Below are 25661 nucleotides of genomic sequence, written 5' to 3' on the forward strand. Positions count from 1 at the left end.
CAAAGCAGGACCCTCCCGTAATCCATCAGTCTTTGGCCACTGGCTGCCACCCATGTAGTATCTTAGTAACGTGCCTGACCAGTGTTCAAGGGCCCTTCTACCTGGTGCTCAGGTAGCAGCTAGCATCTCCTACATACACTACTGATAACCACTGACCTCTATCACTTATGGGATAATTTCCTGCAAAGACAGTGGTAGAATTTATGTCATTTTGACGCCCTTCTGTTTCCTTGCCACCAGCTGGCTAGAAGAGACTCCAATCCAATGTGACTGCCGAACACGAAGAGAACCCCGGACAATGGCCACTTCGGCCACTCACCCAGTATCTCTTGAGGAGGCCACCTTACCCCTACCCTTGGCCACTTTGCTACTTGGGGCCCCAAGTACATCAGCTCCTCCCTTCCTTTTGCCCCCCTTCTGTCTTCACCCCTCATTTCTGCCCACACTTGACAAGCCCCACATGTCAAAAGTCTGAGGTTCCCTGAGCTCTCCCTCACGAAATTCAATGGCTAATGATATGGGCTCTCTGTTTTCATGAGATACAGGGAAGAGAATGTTTTCACTTTGTCCCCCAGACAACTGCTTTTCTTATGACTTGGCCTAATGACTCCTAATGGAGAAAAGGAAAAGACAAAAGAAGCCACGTGTGATTTTTCTTTAACTGGAAAGTACCACAAAGACTATAAAATTAGGTCCAGGGACGGGGAACAGTGTGTGTGGAGGGAATGATGCCAGGTTTTTTTTCTGAGAAGGGTAATTACATGTGTCATTAAGGCAATAAAGGAAGACACAGGTAGCATTCCCAGCTTTCTTTCACCCAAGTCCTCCCACAAAAATGAACTATGGAATGACACAGCTGGGTGGAGGCCCTGGCTCTAGCCCTTGCTAGGGGATCATGTCTCATCTCAGACTGACCTGTAAAAATATGGATAATGATGTCTATTAACACTTTGCTGTGATAATTAAAGAAGATGATAAATGTGAAAGTACCTATCAAGAGTGCCCACAGCATAGCTGAGGCTAAATAAATATGAGTTTCCTTATCTCCCTCATTTTCATTAGCACATTACATATCTGTCCCTGCCAAGAGCACCACCTCACAGGCAAGGGCTTCCTGAGGCTAGAGGGCCACCTCCCTGTAATTAGGGCTCCTCCTCTGTTCACAGTGAAGCGCTGCTTTCTCACCTCCGTGCCTGTCTCCTGTACCTGCTGGTTTCTGCCCCGCGGCTTTTTTCTTGAACCTCGACTCACAGGACTATTTTAAAATGCATCTGACTTCAGTGACAGTTTTCTCACAGTGTGGACATACTACTTTCTTCCTGCTCTTCAACTCTGCACACAGAAACACTGGAGCAATGGGACAGAGGGTGGCCCGCTCCAGTGATGGCCTCTATGGGAATACCACGTAGAAGGCACGTTTATCTCATCCATCTAGCCAATGGGTAACACATACATTAGGAATCATAATGGTTTGGTGGGTAGAACACTGGACTTACAGGCAAGTCTGAAGCTCAAATTCTTGATGTGACACTAAATGGCATTTGGTCACAGGTCATTCGGCCTCATCGGCCTCAGTTTACTCACCGGTCAAGTGTTAAGCCATGTAGATGCTCCCTCTCACTGTCAAATCGCGGGGGTTACATGCCACCCTCAGGAAGGAGGAGCACTGATGGGGGCATCAAAAGAACGTGCTATCTTTCCTGGACACAACGAGGACACCTACAGAGAGTCAGAGCACTCTAAGCCCCACGGAATGTAAGCAAATGGACTGCTGCCTGATTCATCTGCCTCTCCCTGCCCCTCTCCCTTTGGCTGTCTCTGCTGGATCTGGCTTCCTCAAGGGAGCAGTCTTTCACAGCTGAGCCCAGAGACAACCTGGGCTCTGAGTACAAGCAAGAGCTGCCCAGGGGCAGAAGTAAGCACAGAAACCTCAAGTCAGACAAGCCCAAATTCTTGGTGACAATGACTCTCTTCATGAAACTTGCTTTCTCCCTGTACTACTGGAGTAGTAAGACCCAAAGGGACAAAATCCATGTCCAGGCCCTGGAGAGAAAGAAAGAGAGACTGGAAAGCTCAAGACCCCTCAGGTAAAGGCAAGGAAATGCCCGGGGGCCACACAGGGCCCAGCCTGGGTAACTAAAGGAAGGACAAAGACACACCGGACCCAGGAGGTTGCAACAGAAACAAAATGTGGGTTTCAGCAAGATCTCCCCAGTGACACCTGGATTGGAAGTGTCACTGGAGTGTGCCGATCAAAAAGTTCGGGATTTGGAATTCTGGCTATTTTCTTAAACATATATTTTTTAATTGTGGTAAAAAATGCATAACAAAAGGTACCGCCTTAACCACTTTCAAGTGAACAATTCAGTAGTGTTAAGAATATTCATATTATCGTGAAACAGGTCTCAGGAACTTCATCTTACAAACTGGAACTCTATCCCCCCAAACAATAACCCCCCCCAAGCCCTAGTAACCACCAGTCTACTTTCATTCTCTACGAACTGGACTATTTTAGAAATCTCAGATTTCTAGCTATTTTCATATCTGACTCACAACTCATAAATTTTATCATTTGGCAAGCCAAAGTAACCTATACAGGGAAGACGTATTTATAAAGAAGGCTCACTGAGGAAGCATAAAGTCAAGAGCAGCTGACATCTTGTAGTGAAAGAATCATACAGGATTAAGAATAATCCTAAAATAGGATAAGATCTGGCAATCAGAAATCAGGATTCGCATGCACTGAAATTTCTCAATACCCCAAGCTCAAATAGGGACAAGAAATTGTTACAACAAACAATGTAGAACATCATGGTGTTCAGGCTTTTACTTGGTAGGACTGGCACTGATGGGTGATCGGTGTTACTTCTAGAAACATATGCTATTAAAGACTAAGACTAAATTTAGCCAGTGGTCTCAGCAAACATACTTCTACGTTCTCCAGACAGAAATATGCACAGGACTGAACTAGAAATGCAAAACACATAAACAATTCATTATTAGCTAGGCCTGTGACTCCGGTTCCTGATGCAGCATTTCATAGGCTAGGCTAGAGCCCATGGAGGGAGGACTCCTTTTCCCTTTATTAGTGGTAATCTTGAGCTTCAGGTCACAGTAAGTACCATCACGAATAGAAGAAACTGATAAGATACTATACCTGTACCTTAAGTCCTACCACCCATAATAAAGAAGACAGGCGGAGGGTACCCCAGTCCAGCATAGGACAGAACTAAGCCAGAAAGAAATACAAAGAACATCTGTCACTCTATTAGGCTTCCACATAGGGCAGTCGCCTGCAAGTCCATCAAACACAGAGGGGGAAAGAGAGAAGAGGGTGAGCTAGGTGGGCCCTTCCATGTAGGAGTTGCCCCAGTCTTACACTCTGGCCATGTACAACAAACAAGGAGAAAAATGCCACCCATCCTGTGAGCTTAACATTTTAACTAGGCACAGTGACTAGGCCCACTGGAATAGAGGCCACTTACCTAACCAAATCAATTCTCCTTATGTGGCAGGGAAGTAAGGTCAGGGTTAGGAGAAGCTCAGAAGCTGAGACGTTAGCCTTTATCGATAGGGGCTCTCCTTTCTCCTGCTTCCCAGCTGTGCATGGGAGAAGCTTATGATGTGTATGAACCACAGAGACCCAGACTGCATGTTCCACTGGAATATTCTAGATTTCAGCAGTGACCAAATAAAGATAAATACCTATCCTTGTCTCCTCGAGTTGAAGAGGACGAAAAAACCATTAAAAAATTATCACAAATTTGGGGCGCCTGGGGGGCTCAGTGGGTTAAAGCCTCTGCCTTCGGCTCAGGTCATGATCCCAGGGTACTGGAATCGAGCCCCTCATCGGGCTCTCTGCTCAGCGGGGAGCCTGCTTCCTCCTCTCTCTCTCTGCCTACTTGTGATCTCTCTCTGTCAAATAAATAAAATCTTAAAAAACATTATCACAAATTCGAAGGCTCAAAAGGACACAAAGGAAAAAAAATGCTTGGCTGGAGACAATGGCATTCAGAATCAAATTCACACAGACAATGATTTAAAACCATAAGTCGAGGGTGAGAAGATTTTCAGAAAATCATATTTAAGGAGAAGCCTATTGCTGTTCAGGCTTTGGGAAAAACACCAGAAACTTAAAGAATAACAAACTCCAGTTAAAAACAAGTGCTGCTATCTCAGTGAAGCAAGGAACAGTGGGGAGAGAAAAACAAGATGGCTTCAGGTTTCTGGTCCAGAGGCCTCCAAGACAGCAAAGGAAAACAGCATGGCAGACTGTAATAATCACAGTTCATGTGAAAAGAAGCAAGCCAGACCTCAGAGGAACAAAGAACTCAAATGGGACAAAGGTGTTTCTGCTGTGTTTAGAGATAAGGAAAGTGTCCAAGGTCTAGGAAACTCAACGCCAGATACAGGCAAGAGTTTCAGGACAAGTAGGAGGCTGGAGGAGCTTCCTCCTTGTTGAGCCCAAAGGGCACATGCTTAGAAGAAACTCCAGAGAAAGCTTTGGTTTAGAGAAACTTGAGGGGGATTTTCCATCTAGGAAAAAATAGTGAAACAAGGAGAAAACTTACCAAGTGACAGGAGTCAAAACCCCCAAGACATTCCAGAAAAAGAGAGGAGGGGCCGCAGTGGGTGGCTGAAGGGCTGCCAAAGCCTTAGGATCCTGCTGGGTAGGGGAAACTCAAGAAAAAAGTTCTATATTATGAAAAATTTAGGATCATAAAGTTTTTTGAAGAACTGGCTCAGAATACAAGTATCCCCACTTATATATGGGATTCATATAAATGTATGGGATTCGAGGTATATACGGTCAAAGAGAAAATGGGAAAACCTGAGAAACCCTTGAAAGAAGAATCCAAGTTATTAGTTCACTCCAAGCTATTATAGTTAGCCTCTGATAGGAATTTATCCAAACTGAATTTTAGGTTCATAGATATTGGATCCCGGATGTAAGTGACTTGGATAGGCTGGAATCTGAGTGGGTCTAAGATCAGTACTGGTTTTTCACCATTTTTCAGTAAGCCGAACATTGAAGGAGCACAGACTGGAGCCAGGCTGAGCAGGCTGGTACCCTGGCTTTACCACACATTAGCTCTGAGCCCTTCACCTAAGAGGTTAAGAATGCAATTAGCAGAGATAGTGAAGGCTGCTGACCTTGCAAGGTAATCTTCTGAGGTAGTTTAAGCATTAAATAAGTTAATGCATGACAAGGACAGAAAAGAGTGCATGGAAATTTGTAAAGGCCCAACAAGGATTAGCTATCATTATCCTGAATTTACTTGTTCCACATACTACCTCCCTCTCTGTTAGACTCCGTAACTGCTGAGTCGTCTGGCTATAGATTTCAACACCTATTAATTTTCATTTTGTATTTTTTATTAACATATAATGTATTATTTGTTTCAGGGGTACAGGTCTGTGATTCATTAGCCTTACACAATTCATAGTGCCTATTTTTAAGTTTGGGGAACACCACTTTTCCTTGGGAAGTCTGATGACCTATTAAAGGCACTGATCAAACTGTGGCCATGTTGACATTCAGACCTAACATTTAGTTGTTTTAAATTTCATGCATCTGGGGATGCTGCTAAATTACTGTATGCCTGTAGAGCTTCCTGGATCCTTGGGGGAAAGGAACTATGTGCATGACATGAGGTTAGAATTACCCAACTTTTCTAACAGCTATCTGAAGTAGCTGTATCATTTTCAGCAGAAATCACTAACATGAGAAATAGAATCCTGCAGATCGCCCTGAGTGACCCTGTAATGTCAAAGTCTGAATAAAAGAGGAGGAAAATGGAAAAGTGAAAACACTTCCAATATATTTAGTGATTTTAGTTTTTCTATGGAAACAAAGTGAAGGCTATTAATAGGGCTTTGAAGGGCAGGAAGAATTTCAAATGGTTTTGATATTAAGCCAGATTTTTTCTTCCTTACTGAACTACCCATGCCAATCATGGTGTCTATGAGCCTGCAAACCCTGCCAACAGGAATGGTCTCGGCTTTCAGGGAAGGCCCAGGCTGCAGTGGACCCCACGACCACTCCTCTTCACCTCTCCACGGCCTCTTAGACCAAGTTCAGACACCTGACCCAAGAGCTTAACAGTGACCTCTGATGTGGCTTATAACAATAAAAGCAACAACCAAGTCAGATTCCCAACCTCTTTCTCAGGAAACTAAATTCTGAGAATGAGGTGATTAGCCATGAGGTAGAGCTGAACGGTCACGAAGTACACAGGAACCAGAGAGGTCATGAGGAAACAGAATCTCTCTGAGCCAGAGAAAAGACTGAGGGAGAAGGGAAAAATAAACCAGATGCAGCAAGAGGGAAAAGACAAAGCAAAGAGAGCCACCTTGCAAGGAACCACTGTCCATGGGAAAGACCATGACTTGTCTCCAAGCTGCCAGAGTTCCTGAGGTTTTCAGTCTAGGTGCGTTCTTGCACCATGTTTTACAAAATGGTCTGAATGGATCTCTGTTCCTTGCAACAAAAAACAGCTAACTTGAAATAGCTACTTCAGCTCCCCTGAGGATGGATTTTCCCCAGAGGGAAGTTGGGTGCCTCCAACAAACAAGATTCCTGGCCAGTCCACCCTGCCAGACGTGCCTAAACATTGCAGCAGAACAGGGGTGTCTCATCCCTTAGGTGCCCTTGGCAGAGTCCCTAGGGCTTATGAGCATCTCAAGGGCCTATGGAAATGCTGAGGCCTGAAAAAAGTATTTACTGGATCCAAAATATGAAAAGAAAATTATAACAGCAAAGTTAATAAATGTTTTAAGTCCCCTACTGGTCAAATGAAGCTTAACTCACAGTCCTGTAAAAGCTAATTTTGTGTGGGACCTGGGTGCAATTTTAATGTCTGCTACATGACATGGTAAAGGCCGCCAGAGAGGAGTGTGGAGGCCTTCTATGGTCTAAAAACCAGTCCCACAGCAGCGGACATGTCTGGGCTTAAGTTGGGACCTACTCACCCTACCCCTTGTATATGCCTATGACTAAATATTATGCCTTACCACTTGAAACTCAGTACTCTGAACTTAGAAATCACCCTCCCTCCCGAATTTAAACATACTCTAATGCTTCTGATATCAGGAATCTATTTTCTTTCCTTAATATTTTATAAAACTGAAGATAAGCCTCTGTTAGCCATCCTGTTAGTTTTTCCAAAAATGGAAAAATGTTATTCATGATTGCAAATGGTCCCGCACATTTAAAGGATTCAACTTCTGACACTTTTCAGAATAATCAATCAAAAGTTGGTCACATGTATTGCCTCTCCTTATGCAAGAGCCCCCTGAAGGTCGCAAACAGACCTAAACACTCTCTCCCACTTAGATTCTCAATCTGTTCTCAAAGCTATTTTCTTCTAATAGGTGGTGGCATATAAGTTATACAAAATTTAAATCTTATACCTGTAAAAGCAAAAACCAAGTATGACTGTTTTTCTAGAATAACTGTGGCCGTTAACTGGCTGTGCCCAAAAAAGTCCCCATCTTCTCTCTGCAGTGCCTCCAGCCTGCCGCGCTAGGCCCAGATCACTCTTCTCACTTCCACTGCTCAGACTAACCCACAAACATCTACACATTTTGTCTCCACTCCTGGGCACCCTCCTTTCCCTTTCTGCCCCACCCCACCTAAGGCTACACTACTTCTACATACAAAACTGCTCTCAAAATGGTGATCTCCTTGTTAGACCACTGGGCAACTCCTCACAATTCAGACTCCTGGTTCATACAAGTCACTTTGGTCCCCGATCCTGGCACTCATTCACCTCCCCTCAGGCCTTACTGAGGGCATGGACTGTTTCTTTCAGTCTGATGGGCTAAACACAAGTATCCTAGAAAGGGTGTGTCCTGAATCAACCACCTGCTGGACTCACTGAGGACCATTTCCATGACAATTCCACATTCTCTTGGACCAGTCCTGTCTTCTAGGGCCTGTTTTTCCCACTAAGGAATATTTCCCTATCACCCCACAAAGAATTAAAAATAATTAAATAATTAAAAATAATTAAAAATAAAAGGCAACGTCCTGGGCGCCTGGGTGGCTCAGTGGGTTAAGCTGCTGCCTTCGGCTCAGGTCATGATCTCAGGGTCCTGGGATCGAGTCCCAAACGGGCTCTCTGCTCACCAGGGAGCCTGCTTCCCCCCTCTCCTCTCTCAGCCTGCCTCTCCTCTACTTGTGATCTCTCTCTGTCAAATAAATAAATAAAATCTAAAAAAAAAAAAAAAAAAAAAGCAACGTCCTCCCTCAACAACTATCCCAGGCTAATAACTTTAAAGCCAGCTCTCTCCTCTTCCCAATCCCTACACATCTTTCAACTTTGTCTTCCCTCTGCTTGTTTTTCCTCCATTATTTAAATGCAATGCAAAGTCTCTTCTATCTTAAGGAAAACCAGTATTAATCCCACACCTTCTTTAGCTGTCACATACTCCTTCTGCCCCATTTCCCTATGGAAATATCTTAAAGCCTTATTTTCTTGATTTCTACAACTTCACTTCCCATTCATTCCTCAACCCACCACCACACCACCACACCACTCAAATTCCTCTTGGCCAAACTCAAGGGCATCTGTAATTCTTTACCTCACTGAACACCACCAACCACACTTGTTTGGCTCCCTTCTGCCTCTGGGTTCTACTCTTGCCACATAACCCTTACACTCAGTCAGCCTGGAGAGGTCCTGCTCCTCCATAAATACTGGTATTCCTACGGGCTCCATCTCAGCTCTTCTGTGCTCCCGATTTATATTCACCCCAATTCAACCATCTAGACCACTGGTACTCCACTGGGGCCGTTCGAGAAAACCTTTTTAGGAGTATAGGTTTTAACTGTTCATAATGCCTCCAGAGGGCACCCAAACACTTGCTCAGAAACGTTCATGGATATTTGCACAAAGGTATTAGAACCCAATGTGAATCTCACAGTGGATAATGACTACCTCTAACGAGATGCCAAACATCATGAAGACTTGTACAACCTGCAGGTTCCCTGATTCTGTGAGCTGGAGGCTTATCCCAAGGGTCTAATTCTACCCCTAACATAGAGATGCAGTAATACTGAATATTGGTTAATTGGGAAACCTGACACGTTTGCTAGCTGATGCCAAGCAATATGAATCAGTGAAATATTCTTAAATCCTATCAACCTTAATCCTAACATGTTTGAAATGGACACCTAAAAATAATCTGAAAGCCAGAGGGACATAATGGAGTTTACTCACAGAAATAAAAGGGGTTCAGATTTTTTTATGAATTGTTTTATCATTTACCTAACAGGCAGAATTTATAATCTTTGGGACAGAGGTTTGCTCTGGCCATAACAAGGGCCAAAAGCTCCATGAAAATACCATGGTAGGCACTGCAAAATAAGATGTGAAAATAAGCTATGATTATTTTATGAACTTGCGGGATATGAAAAATAAATGAGCTCTAGAATAGCTTTACTGAATTTCTTAAAGCGTATCAGGTGACATGAGAGACACTGCAAATTCCAGAGTTAGAATAAAGGCTTAGAAAGGCTTTAGTGAAATTGCAGTGCAAAACAATAAAAAATTACTGCTTTTTAATATTAAACTTTAGATGCTTCTGACACAACTCCAAAATTAATTTCATTTTTTAAAAATCTCTTTTCCTCCAATTTCTGTACAAACTAACCTGACCATAGCCACTGGTTACCCACCTTGTGCGTCTTCTAGGATTAGTTGTAGTAATTCTTTAAACCTAGACTAAATGACTTCAACTTGTCAAACCTAGTTTCACCCGTTATTCCTTCATCATATCTCTGAGCCATTTAAAATAACTGTTCTCGCCCATTCTGGAACTTCCTCCTCAGCTGCCAGGATTCTGCACTCCCACGAGTTCCCTCTGTACCCACTGCCCGGCCAGCCCCCCAGGCTCAGGTACACAACGAGGCAAATCAGAGGCAAATCAGCTTCGCTGGCCCTGCGACAGTGAACAGTGAACTCTCAGATTCTCTCTCCTGAGAATTTAGAACTGGGAAGTGGAAAGGCTGGGTCTGTGAACTGGCAGGGATTCACAGCAGCTGCACTGACTCCTGTCAACTTTCCAGAACTAGTGGGCTCCAGCCAAGAAACCACCTTGGATGTCATGGAGACCTCCTCAGAAATCCCCCTTCACTTAGGCCATTTCAAATGGGTTTTTTAAACCACCAAATGGTCTCTGATGAAGACATGCTCCTTCCTCTCTAATAACTTCTTCTGTAGGCACATTCTCCACTACCTTTTCCTTCAATGCCCCCACACTGCAGCTCTGCTTTGAGCTGCTTCTCATTCTGCCCCACAGGTTCTCACCCACTCCTGTGGCTGCCGTACCAGCCACGCGGCAAGCACACTGTGAATGATTCTCAGGTCCTCTTCCACACTTCAGCTGTAGACTAAATGCGTGCACTACCACCCCAAATTCATACTGAATACTGAAACCCAATACCCAATGTGATGGTATTAGAAGTGGGGCCTTTGGAAGGTGACTGGCTCAGGAGCATGGAGCCCTCATGATTAGATTAGTGCCCTCTTACGAGACCCTACTCCTTCTCCCTCACTCCTTCTGCCATGCAAGGACACAGGGAGAGGATGGTCACCTGTGAAGGAGGAAGTGGGCCCTCAACGAGACACTGAATCTGCCAGACCTTGATCTTGAACTTCCAACTTCCAGAACTGCCAGAAACAAATGTGTGTTGTTCTATCTACCCAATCTGGGCTAGGTTTGTTATAGCAGCCTGAATGGACTAAGACAACTTCTAATGGTGAGGTGAGCACTTCCAGCTGGGTGTCTGCCCCCGTAGGTGCTGGCCTGCCTCCACGTGGAAAGGACCAGTTTGTCAACCAACAGAAAGCACTCCAGTCGGTCATGCACTGACAACACAAGCACCAACACCCTTCAGAGAAACCACCACCTGCTCAGACTGGCAGAGTCTAGTCCAAAAGACAATTACAACATTACCCAAAGTTAGGGTCGTGCAATCTTATATAACTCCATGTAACAGGCATCAACGGTCCAGTCTAACCCAGACACATATTTCCTAATCTTAAACCACTTATAACTCTATAATTATACTCCAAAAAAATTTTTACCACATAGAAACACTGATTTTAATAATGAACTTGTGCACAGTGCCCAGTCATTCATAAAACAAAGCATATACATGCAGCATAAAATCCTCCTCAGGAACTACACACCTGTCCTATAAGCCTTTTACACTCAGCATGTCCAAAACCCAATCTGTCCTCTCTTCACCAAAGCCAACTACACTCCCAACTACAGGAAATGGGTCCACCAGCCCCTCAGCTGCCTGAGCCAGAAACCTGGTGATCAGTCACCCTCCTCCCCCTCATGAAGTCCTGTCTACTTTATCTCCTCAGTGTCTCCTGAATTTATCCTCCCTACCTATGCTGTCTCAGCTGTAATACGGGCCCACTGTCATCTTCTCCTATAAAAGCCTCCAGCCTTGCCTCCCTCTAATCCACTATCCACAATGTAATCTTTCTAAAATGTAAAAGGGATTGCTATTACCCAGCTTAAAGTTCTTCAAAGGGTCCCATTAACTTTCAGTGTAATTTCCACATTTACTCATGTGGTTTTTAAACTTTGAACAATGTTAGCTCCTACTTATCTCTCTTGGTTCGTCTCTCACCGCTACCCACTCCAATTCTAGCTCCAGCCAAACCAAACATCTTTGAACTCCCCAGGTCTTAATTGCTACTATGCCTTGACTACTATGCTCTCCTCCCCAAACTCCTTTTACCTCCAGGCTTTTACACTAACTGTTCCCTTTGTTTACCTTCAGGGCCCACCTCAGATATCACTTTCTCTAGGAAGCAATCCCTCACTTTCACCCCTACACTCAAATTTGGATTATGTGCGAGGTCTTTCCATGTGTTCCCAGAGCCCTTACGTGTCTTGTAATGCATCTCTTCTATCACACTTAACTTGGATTTGTCCACTAAAGCACATGTTCCTCCATATCAACACCACCTACTGCAGGTCCACAATAACACTTGAATCCATGTGCCCCGATGACAACCTCACCTACACTGCATGTTCCCAGGTACCCGAGCTCCACTCTGCAGGCTCTGCACCGCAGCCATACTCCCAATGCTTCTGCCTGTGGTCCAGCTGGCTAAGCCCTCCTCATCCTGAAAGACTCAGGAAAATACAACTTGCTCCATGACCAAATCTGTGCATTCAAAACACAGGGAGTTAGCAAGAAAAGAAATCCCACGGCCCATGTTCAAGTTTCTGCATTTATTCTACAGACAGAATATTAGAAAATGAGAACTACTTTTATTGTGCATATTGCTAAAACCAATTTTCCTCCAAATACTGAAAGCAGCAAAATTCATTCAAATTTATTCCAAATGCATCACTCAAAAATGTTCAAATATTAGTTTTTAGAGTACATTTTAGAGTACGCTTTAACATATGATAGGGCTTGCCTATTTCTAAAAGCGCACATACCTATTAACCACACAACTAACGTATGTCCTATATATACTTTTAAAAGTAAATATTCCAATATAAATGTTAATACAAATAATTTTAGAAAATATAAAAAAAAAGGTTTAAATCACAATGCCCTATCACCCAAAGTCCATAATTTTTAAGATTTTCATCTAATTTCTTCTAGACACTTCTCCATCATAGGTTTTTGTGAAGGGTTACTGGGATCTATGATCAAGAGTTGGAATCATGTCACATACGCAATTTTATATTCTGATTTTCTCCCACTTAACACTGTCATAAGCATTTTAATACATTTTCTTCATAAACATTTTAACAACTATATATTATCCAGTGGACATACCATAATTTAATCATTCTCCAAAAGCACCCTAAAAAATAACTCTAGGATATACATCTTTTGTTCTCTCTATATTTAAAAATATGCCTTTGATCAGTTCCTAGATCAGTTGCTACATCAAGGAACATGAATAGTTTTCAAGGCTCTTTATACACATGGCCAATGTACCAAAATAGTATGACATTTTCCCCACGTCCTCCTCAGTATGGTAATTTTTTAGTCTAAATGTAGGCCTTTATTAAATTGGTAAGTAAGAATTTGTAACATCTCAATCAAAAAAGTAAATACTCATTGTAAAAAAAGTGAAACTCAAAAATATGTGAAATAAAAAATCAGTCTCTCTTGTTTTTCCCTAAGTCACAATTAAATATTTTCCATGTATCTTTCTAGACTTTTTCTATTTTTATTCAGAACATACACACAAGAATATTTTGGGTTTTTTTATCTTACAAAAAAGGTGGAATTAAATTGGTTTTGACTCAACAATATATTCCAGGCATCCATCCAGGCTATGTCAATACATACAAATCTACCTCTCTTTTTAAAAGCTACATAACGTTCCATAGTATACAGATACCAAAATTTATTTGTGGTTATCTCCCATTTTTTATTATAAATGATGCTACAACAGACTTTGCACATACTAACTTATATTCTCTTGTGGGAATATTATAGATTCCTTGAGGAGAATCTGTTAGATCAAAGCATGTTTTTAAAATTTTTTACAGGCTCTGCCAAATTGTTATTTGAAAAGGTAGATCCAATTTGTGTTCCCAAAAATGTATTAGGTGCCTTTTCCTCCACACCCTTCACTATCTTTTAAATTTTGCATGATAGCTCCCACTGAAAAAAACTGGTTGTTTTAATTTTCATTTCCCTAATCACAAGTGACATTGAAACCCTCTTCACTGCTTTGACTCTCACTTCTTTGAGAACTACTCCTATCCTCCATTCATTTCTTAATTGTATCAATTCTGTTTTTCTTTAACTCTTTAAACATGTTACAAATTTTTTTCCTGTCACCTTGAAATGTCTTTTGTCACACAGAAATGTCAACTTTGATAATGATTCAAATTTATCACTCCTTTCCTTATGATTTTGGGTCTTTGTCTTACCTTAGTGGTCTACAAAAAAATCAGATTTTCCAACATAATATAGTCTCCCGCATAATTCCCTTTTACTCTAATATCTTTACAGTTGTTTTTGAGTTAGTTCTTTGAGCCAAATAAAATTCATCTTGAATGTGTAGAAGTAAAATCTTTCTTCCCAGTCATTTATCCCTGCACAGTATATTGAATAATCAATTCCCAACTGTATTCAAAATGCCAACTTTATTCAATCCTAAATTCCCATTATATAAATGGGTCTGTTACTGGATTCTATCCTTCCGTGCAATAATTTATCTATGCTTGTGCTCACCATTTATATCAGTGTAGCATTACAGTATGTTTTAAGATCTGTTATGGCAAATCTTCCATCACTATTTTTCCATCTGAAAAATTCCCTGACCATTCTAGCACATTTCCTCCTCCAGATGAATTTTAGAAGCAATTAATCAAGTGTCCAAAGATAACTCTCACGTGGATTTTATGTGAAACTACATTAAATTTACAGTTTAATTTGTAGAATATTTCAATGTTTACAATAATGCTTTCCCCTCCAGTAACATGTATGCCTGCCCATTTATTTAGGTTAGCTTTTAAATTGTTCAGGTAAAGGTTTTTCTTTATAAAGCTTTTCGGCATTTGTTTCATTTTTAAACATCTTCTAGTTCTGTTGCTCTTGAGAATCAAATCTAACCTTTCTGGAGGAGTAATTACAAACTATTTGATTATTAGTGACAGCAGACATATTTGCACACATTTAACAAATTATAGCTCTTTCCAGTGAACTGTCTGTCCACATCCTGTAACCACTTGTGTGTGGACTTTTCTTATTTTCCTCATTGATCTGAGTTCCTTACATGCTTAAGATATTAAGCCTTCACTTATGATTGTCACAAATATTTTCCTACTTTGTGGTCTGGCTTCTAATCTTAGGGTTTTGTTTTCCCTCTCTTCTTTAAGAAGTTTTAAAATTTTTTTGTAGTCTAATACATTGATTTTTTTAACTAATAACAGATCCGAACACCCGAGAAATGCCAGGACCTAGACCTCTTCCCCTCACAACACCTGCACAGCAGGTATTATTTTCCTCACTTAGAAGATTCTAGTTCAGGTCTGATTGCAAAGTCTTTGCTCTGTCCACCTCAACACACAGAACCCTCTCTTCCACATGTTTAATATCTACTTCCACATTTTCTTTATGATTTAGGGGGCATTCATGCTGATTTAACATTTACTATATTCCCATATATATTTTTGGGGTGCTGAATAGGTTCTAGAGACCCATACAGATATTGTAAAGCCAGCATAACACTGTTTTGAATGGGGCTCTATAACATGTTTAATTATCACAAAGGATTTGTGCCACCTCATTACTCATAATTATTCTGTCTAGTTCATCCCACACGGATAGCTTTATAATGTCTAAACATCACATCCAGGAATATGGTTTTTCATTTAAGACATTCTTATCTTTCAGGATCATTTACAGGGTCCTCCATGCAGACTGCACTTGTCTCAATAAAGCTGTACTTACATGTTTTATGTTTTTTTGCATTGTGATCAGAGCCTATTCTTTGGTTGGTTCTTTTCTTTTCCATTTTAGTTTATGCAGGTTATTTCTGGTATTCAGAGAGTTATGAATTTTATATATGCATTGTGTACCCAGTCACTTACTCAATTTTTATTTGTATAATAGTTTGTTATTCTCATTTTTGTAGCCAATAGCATCTACAAATACTTCGCTTATTCTAATTTTAGATCCTTACCTCACTCTAATTTCATGTATTACTACTTTAATAAAACTTACAAAAGCAATGTTAAAGAATACCCCAATTTTTAATTTGACTCTGATAACTTTCTGTTAAGTATATTGTGAATAATTAGCTTAATATTTATGTGTACTTTGGCACAAAAAAACACCTACTTTTTAAACTAAGAAACAAGGAATTTTTTGTCTGTAGTTTAGGTGGCAGTTTGAATTCAATGTGAACTCCAAGGAAAAGATACTTCCCTTGCAGACTTCTGAAATGGCCTACCTAGTCTCCCCTACTTCTACTCTCCCACCACCGCCCCCACATTCTGCATGCAGCAGCTCGAGTGGCTGTTTAAAAATGCAAATCTGATTATGTCATTCTCCTGCTTCAGATCCAACGCTTGCAATGGTTTCCCATTTCACTGAAAATAAAATAAAACATCCTTAACCTGTCCTACAAGACCCTACATGATCTGGCCCCCTGCCTAGCCACACTTCCCTCTCACCCACCAGAATCTATCCACAAGTCATTCTTTCAGTTCCTGGAATGGGCAAAGCTCTCTCTCCCTTCAGGGCCTTCCCACATGCCATTCCCCTGCCTGGAAAATTATCCCCCATCATTCTACGCTAATGCCTACTCACCCTTCAGATCTCAGCTCAAATCTTATTTTTGCAAAAAAAAAAAAAAAAAGAAAAGAAAAGAAAAGAAAAGAAAAGAAAGAAAAAGAAAAAAAAGAAAAAAATATATATATAAAGTCTTTCCTGGGCCGCCTTTTCACAATCTAAAATTTGCTCTCCTTTTTATACTCTCTTATAACCAGTACTACTTAACTTTCCTAACAGATACCGTTTGTGATTATACATGCAGTTGTAGGATTGTATCATTTCTGGTTCCCTCCACCCCCATAGATTATAACCTTTAAGAGAACATGGACAAATTGATTATGCTGGCCACACCACAAGCATTCATATGTATTTGGATGAAATAAAAACACCTAAAAAACCCTTAATTGTATCTCTTACATCTTAAAACAACACCCTTTATATCAATCAATATTTAAACTGTTAAGACTCTTTTTGATACTGTCTGCAAATTCATTAAGAAAACATTTTACCCCAAGGACATAACAGCTAACCTGAATCTGATGCTGCCAAAGGAAAATACATACTTAAATTAGATCATTAGGAAATGTTCTGTTTAAATATGAGTTTTGTTTTATGTAGCATTCACTTCACCGATACTTTCTTCACAATCCACTATTTTATGTCTTATTTTCTAAAGTATGTAAAGCACTAGGAAAAACGTGTTTTGTCAAATACTCTTTAAGAAGTCTAACATATTAATGGTCCTTGATAAAAATTAAAGCAAAATCACAAATTAAAAGCATTCAAAGTTGGTGATCTCTATTATACTGTAACAGACACATTTGGTCAAAAAAAGTGTAAATTACATTGCAAGTAAAAAGTCCTTTTGGATCACAAAAGCTAATAAAACCAATATTTATATACTTTACATTCTGCAAAGCACTTTCACATGAAAACCTCATACCACTGAACTCTGTGGAGTAGACAGAGCAGGTATTATCAGCATTTATAGAAAAGAAAACTGAGGCTTAGACTGACTGTCCTCCTCAAGGTCAAAGGACTGGAAAGTACTAGAGTCATAATTACATTGGGGGAGGGGTAGCGGTCCCACATGTAAATGTCCTAACCAAAGAGAACTTCCATCCTAGAGGCCTGCGTCTGTAATTAGTGTAGATTTATGCTCCCTTCAACTGAAATTTCATTTCACCAGAGAACCACCACCCAAAGAGCTGCTTTAAATATAAAGTTAAAATTTAAATTGCCACCAATCTGGGAAATAGCTAAATTAACTAGGGGATACCCAGACTATGGAACATGATGCAGCAGTTCTCCAACACCAGTTAAGGCATTACATGCTGAAACTGAAAGATAAGAGTGCACTAGTACTTGTTAAAACGGTCAAAGATAATGCAAGTACACACACGGGGAAACATTTTATAAGATCTAGAAAGATACACATGGAACATGTAATAGTTATCATCTCTGGAGGCAGGGGTTGGCAGAGAAAGACGTCAGGTGTGTCTGGGATGTTTTAGTTTTTACCAAGAAAATTAGTTACTCTACCTATTTAAAACTAATCTTTTAAAATTTAAATTAACCTATGGATTGAACAGACAGGTCATTTTTCTGCTCTAAAAGCTATGCAACTATAAAGGAAGTCGGGGCCTCTCTAAAAGAGAAGACAAAACATATCAACAACAAGAACAAAAAAAAAAAAAACCAGCACAATCCTGTTAAAACAATAAACCACCTAAAGGTCGCAAAAACGTCCCTTTAAAAAAGCAGTAACTTAAATTATTTTTTAATACCTAGTCTTTGTTGCAGTAAGACAACCAGTCAACAAACCAGCCACTGGAAGAGTACGGAGCAAGCTCCTCCTAGAGAGATTGAGTTGTTAGAGTTCGGCCAGGAAGGTTTCACAAAGGAGCCGAGTTTTGAGGGAAATGAGAGGTGACTTGGCAGAGAGATGCGGGAAGAGTCATCCAGATGGGAAAAGGTCTGGGAGGTGGATATAGCGAGTTAATCGGAAGCGGGGGGCAGTAAGCAAACTGCAGTCGAGTCCTGAAAGAGGAGAGGATTCCTTTGGGTGTGGGAGTGGAGAGGGAGCTCGGCTGCGCGGCCATCCAGTTTACCTGGGTGAGAATCCGGCCCTTGTTGTGGTCAAACAATGGAGGCGTCCAGCGGCAGCGGCGTTCTGCGCTGGGTGCGCGAAGGGTTCCTCATCACCTGAGTAGGATGCTCGGCGGGCTCTGCTGGGACGCAGGGCGCTCTAAAAAACACAACACCACACCATGCAGCCGGGCTTCTCCGCGGCACAGCCCGGCTCCCTGCTCCCACGGCGCGGCCATTACCGCCTCTCCGGGGACCCGCCTGGAAAGGCTCCAAGGCGCGGCTTCACTGGCTTCTAAAGCGGTTTCGCTCCCCCTTCCCTCGGCTCCAACAACAATGGAGCCCGGCTCGGGAGTCCGGCTCCCGGGGGGCCTCCGCCCGGCCTCGCCCCTGCCGCTGCCCATCCCTCGCCGCGCACCCGGCCGCCATCTGTGACCCCCGCGCCCCGCTCCCGGCACTGCGGGCCCGCGCCGGCCGGCCGAGGCCCGAGGCCAGGCTGCCCTCCGTGGGGCCTTGCCCGGTGCCCGCCGGGCCGCCGGGCTGCGGGGGGCCGCTCTGACCTTCCCCACCGACGCCCAAGGGCCGGCCCCCGCGCGAGGCCCATCCTAAGTGATGGGTTGTTTTTCTTTTCTTTAACCCACTCATCCTCCTTCCAACCCCGAGCCAGCTCCCCTTTCGCCCCCAGCCCCCGCCTCGTTCCCGAAAAGAAACAGAGAGACTGCAGCCCGGCCGCCCGACAACTCACTCCAAGTGAGGGGTTGAAGCGCCCCAGGCCGCGGGCTCCGCGCACCCACCCTCCCTCTCCTCAAGGGACACCTCACAGGTGCGCCTCCGAGCCGCGCGCGCGCGCTCCGCACACCCCGACGCCTCCGGGGGACAGCGCGCGTGCGCACGCACGGGGCCGACGAGCCCCGGGGGAGCGGGTGCCGCACGCATGCGCGCCGTCCGGCCCTCGCCCCGGCACCAACCCCCCCCCGCCCCCGGCCCCGTCGGCCGCCCGCGCGCGCCCTCCCCCCAATCCCAGGCGGGTCCCGGGTACCCCCCCCCAACCCCCCCGGCCCTGCGCGCGCGCTCCCGCTCGCTTGCTCGCTCCTCCTTCCCCGCCCCACCCGGGCCCGCGTTACCCTGGGCAACTGCAGTGCGGCCGCACCTGAGCTCTGCGCCTGCGTCCCACCGGCCAGACCCTCCCTTCCCCTCGGTCCCGTCCCCTGCCCCGCCACAGCTGGGGGTGGGGGGGGCGTCGCCCCCTCCCAGTAAAGTGAGTATCGAGCGTCCTCCCCCGTCCTGCCTCTCAGACAGACCCGCCGCCGCCCCGGCGCCTCAGCCGTCAGCCCGGTCAGCGCGGCCTGGCCTCGCCGCCCCGGCCCTCGCTCCCAGCGTGCACCGCGGCGAGCGCTCGGGTGGGAGCCGGCGAGATGCGTTCGGCGGGCGGCGCCCACTGACCTCCCTCGGCCGCCCGGCCGGGGCAGGGCCGGAGCCGGGAGCCAGCCCCGCCCGCCGCCCCGCCCATGGGCCGCCAGCCCCCGCAGCCGCCCGCCGGGAGGACCGCGCCGAGGGGGGGAGCCGCCTGAAGGACCGCGACGGCCGCGCCCGCAGGTAAGGCGGGGCCCGAGGTGTGACCGAGTCCAGCCCCGCTCACCTGGCCGTACCTCTGGGGAAGCTCTGCGGGCGCCAGCGGGGGAGGGGGCACCTGTCGGGACAGGAATTTATTTAGGGCTGTTTTAAAAGCCCTCTCTGCAGCGGGTGGGGGTCCTCGCGTCTCACCCCCAGGGCTCGGCGGTGGGGAAGGGTGTCCCCTTGAGGAAACAGCGGTGGCGGGGGAGAGACAAGAAAAGGTGGAAAGGAGGGCAGAAGTGAGGCGCAGCGACCCCGCGCCCGCTGCCTGCAGCGTTTTCCAGCCGGTTATGGGGAAGGGGTGCCGTTGCCAGGGCTCCAGTCCAGGCTGCGGACCATCCGCACCGCGCACCCAAGCCAGTCCGAGGGGCAGGAGCGGCCAGCCCAGGGGCTGTCCGACCATCCCTGGGGTGGGTTTGTAGGGAGAGGGATCCGCATTGCAGGTGCACCAGGAGCGCCCGAGGGCCTGGCCGTGCTTTGTCTGGGATGCTGTGGGGAGGCGGCCCTCTTCATCCAAATCTCCTTTTTAAATGCGTTTTACCATCCTCTGTACGTTAGAGACCCTCCCCGATAAGTTGCGTTGTCTCCTGTCCTAATAACCCTTTACGTAAGTACTCTACCTTACAGCCCTTTACTGAAGCTTTGGTGTGGGCTTTAGATGACCCTAAATAACGATTTGCTTGGAATTCATGAAATTGAGCATAATGCAAATATGCAGCAGAGCCGCAGGCTTGCCTAACAGAGCTGCTGTCTGCTACAGCGAGTTACTCCAGTTTACCTAACTTGCGTGTTCATGCTGACCTGTATTGCTTAAATCCACACTTCGATATTTAGCGATATGATCTATTCCAGCGATTGAAAATGAGGTAACCTAAGAGGAAATAGAGTCGCGCTCCGGAATTTAGCTTGCGGTAATAAGTCTTATTACAAAATACAAGCTCCGAGGCTGTAGTGCTTTAATACATTACGCATTTCCAGAAACCTACCTGTAAGAGTGGTAAAGCTAGAATTGCTGGGTCTTTCTTAATCAGGTTAAGTACGAGATATATATAAAGAACATTGTTATTGTTTTATTAAATGATTTTTTTTTTTTTGCACTGTCAAGAACGTGCCTGCATTTTCTTCCCGTTGAATTGTAAGGAAAAAGATGCTAACATTCAAAATGACTTTTATCCCCAAAGGTGTTTTAAATTTATTTCTTTTGGCTAAATGTTCATCTTCTATGAAATATTTTTGGGGAAAGGTTTTAAGACTTGTGATATGTATATATACTTATGTATATATGTATGTGTGTTTACATATACACACTATTGAAAAACCTTAAAATAGTTTTTGTTTCTCTGCGTCATAATTACTCAGTAAATTTAGTTTAGGTAGATTTAAAATATGAGATACAAAACAATTATTTGTGTGTATCAGATTTTTATTGTAGTACATGTAAATACATCAGTTTAACGGGCTTCTTGGAAAATATTGTTAATTCTTTTTTTTTTTTTAAGTGAATCCTTTTGCTTGCAATGGAAGATCACTTGGGTTCTTAACTCTTTCATCTGTGATTCATTGGATAAATTCATTTTAATGTCATTACTTAATTGGCAGAGAACATTTGCAGCAGTACTGATGTTAACGTTGATGCTTTTAAGAAATACTTAAGGGGCGCCTGGGTGGCTCAATGGGTTAAAGTCTCTGCCTTCGGCTCGGGTCATGATCCCAGGGTCTTGGGATCGAGCCTGAGTCGGGCTCTCTGCTCAGCGGGGAGCCTGCTTCCTCCTCTCTCTCTCTACCTGCCTCTCCGCCTACTTGTGATATCTCTCTCTGTCAAATAAATAAATAAAATCTTTAAAAAAAAAGAAATACTTAAAAAGCATTTTCTCATATGTCTAACAAGAAAAGACATGGGCCTTTTTCTTCTGTCTGGAACAAGGTCAGCCATAAAAAGTTCCTGATACATAGTGGGCACACATGTTTTAACTAAGATTAATTACATCTACTGGATTGGATATCTTTAAAAGTCAATGACTAGGTGCCTCTATATGCTTCACATGTTTGACTCAGATTCACATTCCAGACTAGTTAAGTAGGTGCTAGCTTAATAACACCAATTTTCACATCTCCAGCTTTGATGTTTAAACCTGCAGAGAAGTGAATGTGTCCTAATTGTCTTCAGATATTTAAGATTTGTCATGTAGCAAAGGGAGTGTATGTATTTAGAGTAATTCCCAAGTACAGAAGAGGCAAGTAGTATTTAGAGGAAGACAGATTTCACTTTGACATAAAAGCAGAAGTTGCTTATGATTAGAACCTCCAGCGGTGGAAACAAGGTGCTGTTCCTTCCCCCACAGAGTTTCCAGATAAGCCCGTTCCCCAACAGAGCAGGAATGGCTATTAGGAGTATCACATGGGGTGTGGGAGAGGTCTTCTGAGATGGGTGTTTAGGAATTCCAGTGGCAGTGAATTGAAGGTCTTTGTGGCTTTTTTTGTTTTGTTTTTCTAATGCTGGCTTCAGAGATACTGCTGTAGGCATAAGGACTCCCCAGAATGTGCCTGAACTCTTGGAAGATTTCTACCAGGGTAGAGGCCAGCCTGGTATCAGAGGTGATTTTAATCCTACTTTGCTCTTGTATGGGGCTTTACAGGTCATACAGCACTCTCACATTCAAAAGATTTTTAAAAGACTCTTTTTAATTATATGTGAGTTGTATTTCTTCCTTTGGCTTTTATTTTCTACAATAAACATTTAATTAAGAGGAAAATTACCCATTTCTAATAAGGCAAGCAGAAGAATGTTTTTTAAAGCTCTTTTTAAAAATGGGATGATGTCAGTCATTCTTTTCAGAGTCAGCAGGTTGTGAAGGTGAATAGATTTTCTTCTTAGCTGAAATTATTTTTTTAAAGATACTGATTAAGGGCTGATTCTTGTGCTTGCTCTGCATTTTAGTTTCTGTTTATTTCATTACTCAAACATGACTCAAATTTCACAGCAAAAAAAAAAGTCATATCCACCTACAGTAAATCGCATTGGATATGTCAGTGTTTTTTTTAAATATGTGTTGGCAGCTGAAGGTAAAACACAGCTGAAAGAAATACAATTACAATGTACTGAAAAGATTAGGTGAATTGGAGCTTTGTGTCTGAAGAAGAAAAAGATGTGTCCTATTTGTGCTAAATCAATCCTGGGAATGACAATTTGTCAACAATAGGATGATCTATCCATAGTAAGAAGGATTAGGCGGCTGTTGACTGTAAGTCACGATACATGTTTTAAATGGGTCGGTGGGGTTAGGACTGTCTGTAGCCAAGGGGCAGAGCAGAGCTTCCTGTGAACAGCAGAGCACCCGAACAAGTGTTCTCTGTACAAGGATTTAAGGGGAGCATAATGGTAACAGGCCGATTGAATTAAAACAGCATCTGACCCCTCTAGTTGAGGAAGAAGTTAGAAGGAAAACCAATCCTGAATTAATGTATATGTGTGCTTACTCTTTCAGAAACGTGTAGTTTCCTCTCTTTTGTTTTTTTAAGATTTTATTTATTTGAGAGAGAGAGAGAGAGAGAGAGCATGAGAAGGGAGACATCAGAGGGAGAAGCAGACTCCCTGCTGAGCAGGGAGCCCAACATGGGCTCAATGCCAGGACCCCAGGATCATGACCTGAGCCAAAGACAGAGGCTTAACCAACTGAGCCACCCAGGTGTCCTCTCTTTTGTTCTTTAACGCATGAGTTTGCCTCATGCTTTTTTTTTTTTTTAAGATTTTATTTATTTATTTGACAGAGATCACAAGTAGGCAGAGAGGCAGGCAGAGAGAGTGGGAGAAGCAGGCTCCCCGCTAAGCAGAGAGCCTGATGTGGGGCTCAATCCCAGGACCCTGAGATCATGATCTGAGCCAAAGGCAGAAGCTTAACCCACTGAGCCACCCAGGTGCCCCTGCCTCATGCTTTTTGTGCCGGTTTATCCCCAGCTGAATTTGGGTATGATCATTTAAATAAGACGAAGACACAAAGTTTAAACACGGAATACATTTTTATTTATACTTTATGCATGAAGGGAAAAAGAGAAGAACATCAAGTTCCTCTGGCCAGCCAAAAAATAAAGTAAGAAAGTCTTACGAGTACTTAGTACTTCAAAAAAAAAACATCCAAGAGGCTACTTTAAATATTATGACGAGGTCAACAAATTATCAAGTAAGGCACCCAGTTAGAAAGCACCCTTTTTAGAGGTCAAAGGTTGCCTTTTAGAGCTCCTCACTAGAGTGTCTGAGGCCGTCACACAGCAGTCTAAAAGCCTCTTTGTTAACTAGAAAACAGGAGTTTTTGTACTTTATGCAGGTTTCCACACTGGTGAGCAGACTAAGTTACACGTCTTTGCGATTCCTGCCAGTTTATCATTTTATCAGAAATAGCTCTCTGAAGCAAGGAGTGTCTGCTTCTCTGTAGCTATAAAGGAAGAGGGAATATGTGTACTCCTTCTGTCAAGATTCTCTCTACTAGCTGGATTCTCAGCACTGAGCAGTGGAAGTCTTTCGGTTAGCACCAAACAAAACAGCAAGCCTGAAATGCTTAAAGCTGACAGTAAGGGAGAGAGGGAAAAAGAAACAACAGAGCACTTTTAATAAATGGAATTCGAGTCATATAGTACTCTGCTGCTACAGTTTCTTTGTTGTCTCCTCGGTGACAGCTACCATGTGAAATTAAGACCTGCATAAGACCCGCTACTTCTGCTCTTCAGATTTCCTTCCCCATCTATTTCTGAATGCACCCGTGCCTTTTCACTGTAGGTAAGACAGTTTATGAGGCATCTTTTTTAAAAAGCCCCATTTCTTATGTAAAGTTGCTTAAACACTGCTGCTACAAATTGCAGTTCCCTGTATTACTACAGTTCTGTTTTTCCTGAAGTTGCACATTTCGCCTCACAGTGCGTGGCATTATACCCTGAAAGGGCTATCTATTCGGTACACTTAGAGTATTCGTAAAAACACTGGTTCCCCAAGTTACAGTTCCTTCACTGTATAGCAGAAGAACCCAGGATTGCCATATTTTTCTGTTGTCTTCTTATCCAGCGTCCTCAGGGATGAACAAGTGTACGTGGTTAGGCTCGTGCCAAACCCCGAACAATGAAGAAGACTCTTTTAATCCCTTTCTCTCCAACTGTCATACCTGTCAACCCAAGTGAAAGGCACTGGTTTTATTTCTCCTCCAGTGGCTTGTGGCATGGGGGAGCAGATCCAGGTTTCGTTGTTGTTGTTGTTGTTTTTCAAGATTTATTCATTTGAGAGGGAGTATAAACACATGGGGGGCGGACAGAGGAAGAGAATCTTCAAGCAGACCTCTTCACTGGACTCAGGGCTCGATCCCGTGAGCCATGAGATCATCACCTGAGCCAAAACCAAGAGTTGGAGGTTTAAGCAACTGAGCCAGCCAGGCACCCCAGATGCAGTTTTTAGAAATATTTGTTTTGCATTTTGGTGAGAAAGATGGAGAAAGTTGGTTGTTCACTTTTATGTTCCCGTAGACAAATATATAGCAGGGGTTATTAGGTATGGTCTATTCCTTTCAAGGAGGCGTCAGACTTTGTCTCCAGCAACAAATCATCTTTATGCTTTGGTTCAGTCCTGGTGTCCAGACCAGAAAGTTTAGCCAATGAGTTACTTGCTCATTGACCTGCCCTATTGCAATGCCCC

At 43.4% G+C, this 25661-nt stretch overlaps 2 protein-coding genes across 7 annotated transcripts in view; one reads left to right on the forward strand and one right to left on the reverse strand.

The window, feature by feature from the left end:
- LOC111156549 (zinc finger protein 664) overlaps positions 1 to 20585 on the reverse strand; it is a 57546-nt gene extending 36961 nt beyond the window's left edge. For 2 of the 5 annotated variants that reach the window (XM_022517524.1, XM_022517522.1), the window contains exons 1-2: positions 20013 to 20585; positions 18397 to 18533 (exon numbers count right to left, since the gene is read on the reverse strand). In XM_022517524.1, the coding sequence (XP_022373232.1) occupies positions 18397 to 18533; positions 20013 to 20390 (515 nt within the window). In that variant the 5' untranslated portion in view covers positions 20391 to 20585. Of the gene's footprint in view, positions 1 to 11718; positions 12197 to 18396; positions 18534 to 19118; positions 19291 to 19523; positions 19658 to 20012 lie in introns of those variants that run through there. The other 3 variants (XM_022517523.1, XM_022517520.1, XM_022517519.1) reach the window with 3 other exon arrangements.
- The window catches only part of LOC111156548 (coiled-coil domain containing 92), a 30790-nt gene continuing 24815 nt past the window's right edge, over positions 19687 to 25661 (forward strand). For both annotated transcript variants that reach the window (XM_022517515.1, XM_022517518.1), the window contains exon 1: positions 19687 to 19969. The gene's annotated coding sequence lies outside the window, so the exon portion shown is untranslated. The remainder of the gene's footprint in view (positions 19970 to 25661) is intronic.

Source organism: Enhydra lutris, unplaced genomic scaffold (genome assembly GCF_002288905.1).
Source record: "Enhydra lutris kenyoni isolate GAN:26980312 unplaced genomic scaffold, ASM228890v2 scaffoldscaffold46, whole genome shotgun sequence".
Taxonomy (NCBI): domain Eukaryota; kingdom Metazoa; phylum Chordata; class Mammalia; order Carnivora; family Mustelidae; genus Enhydra; species Enhydra lutris.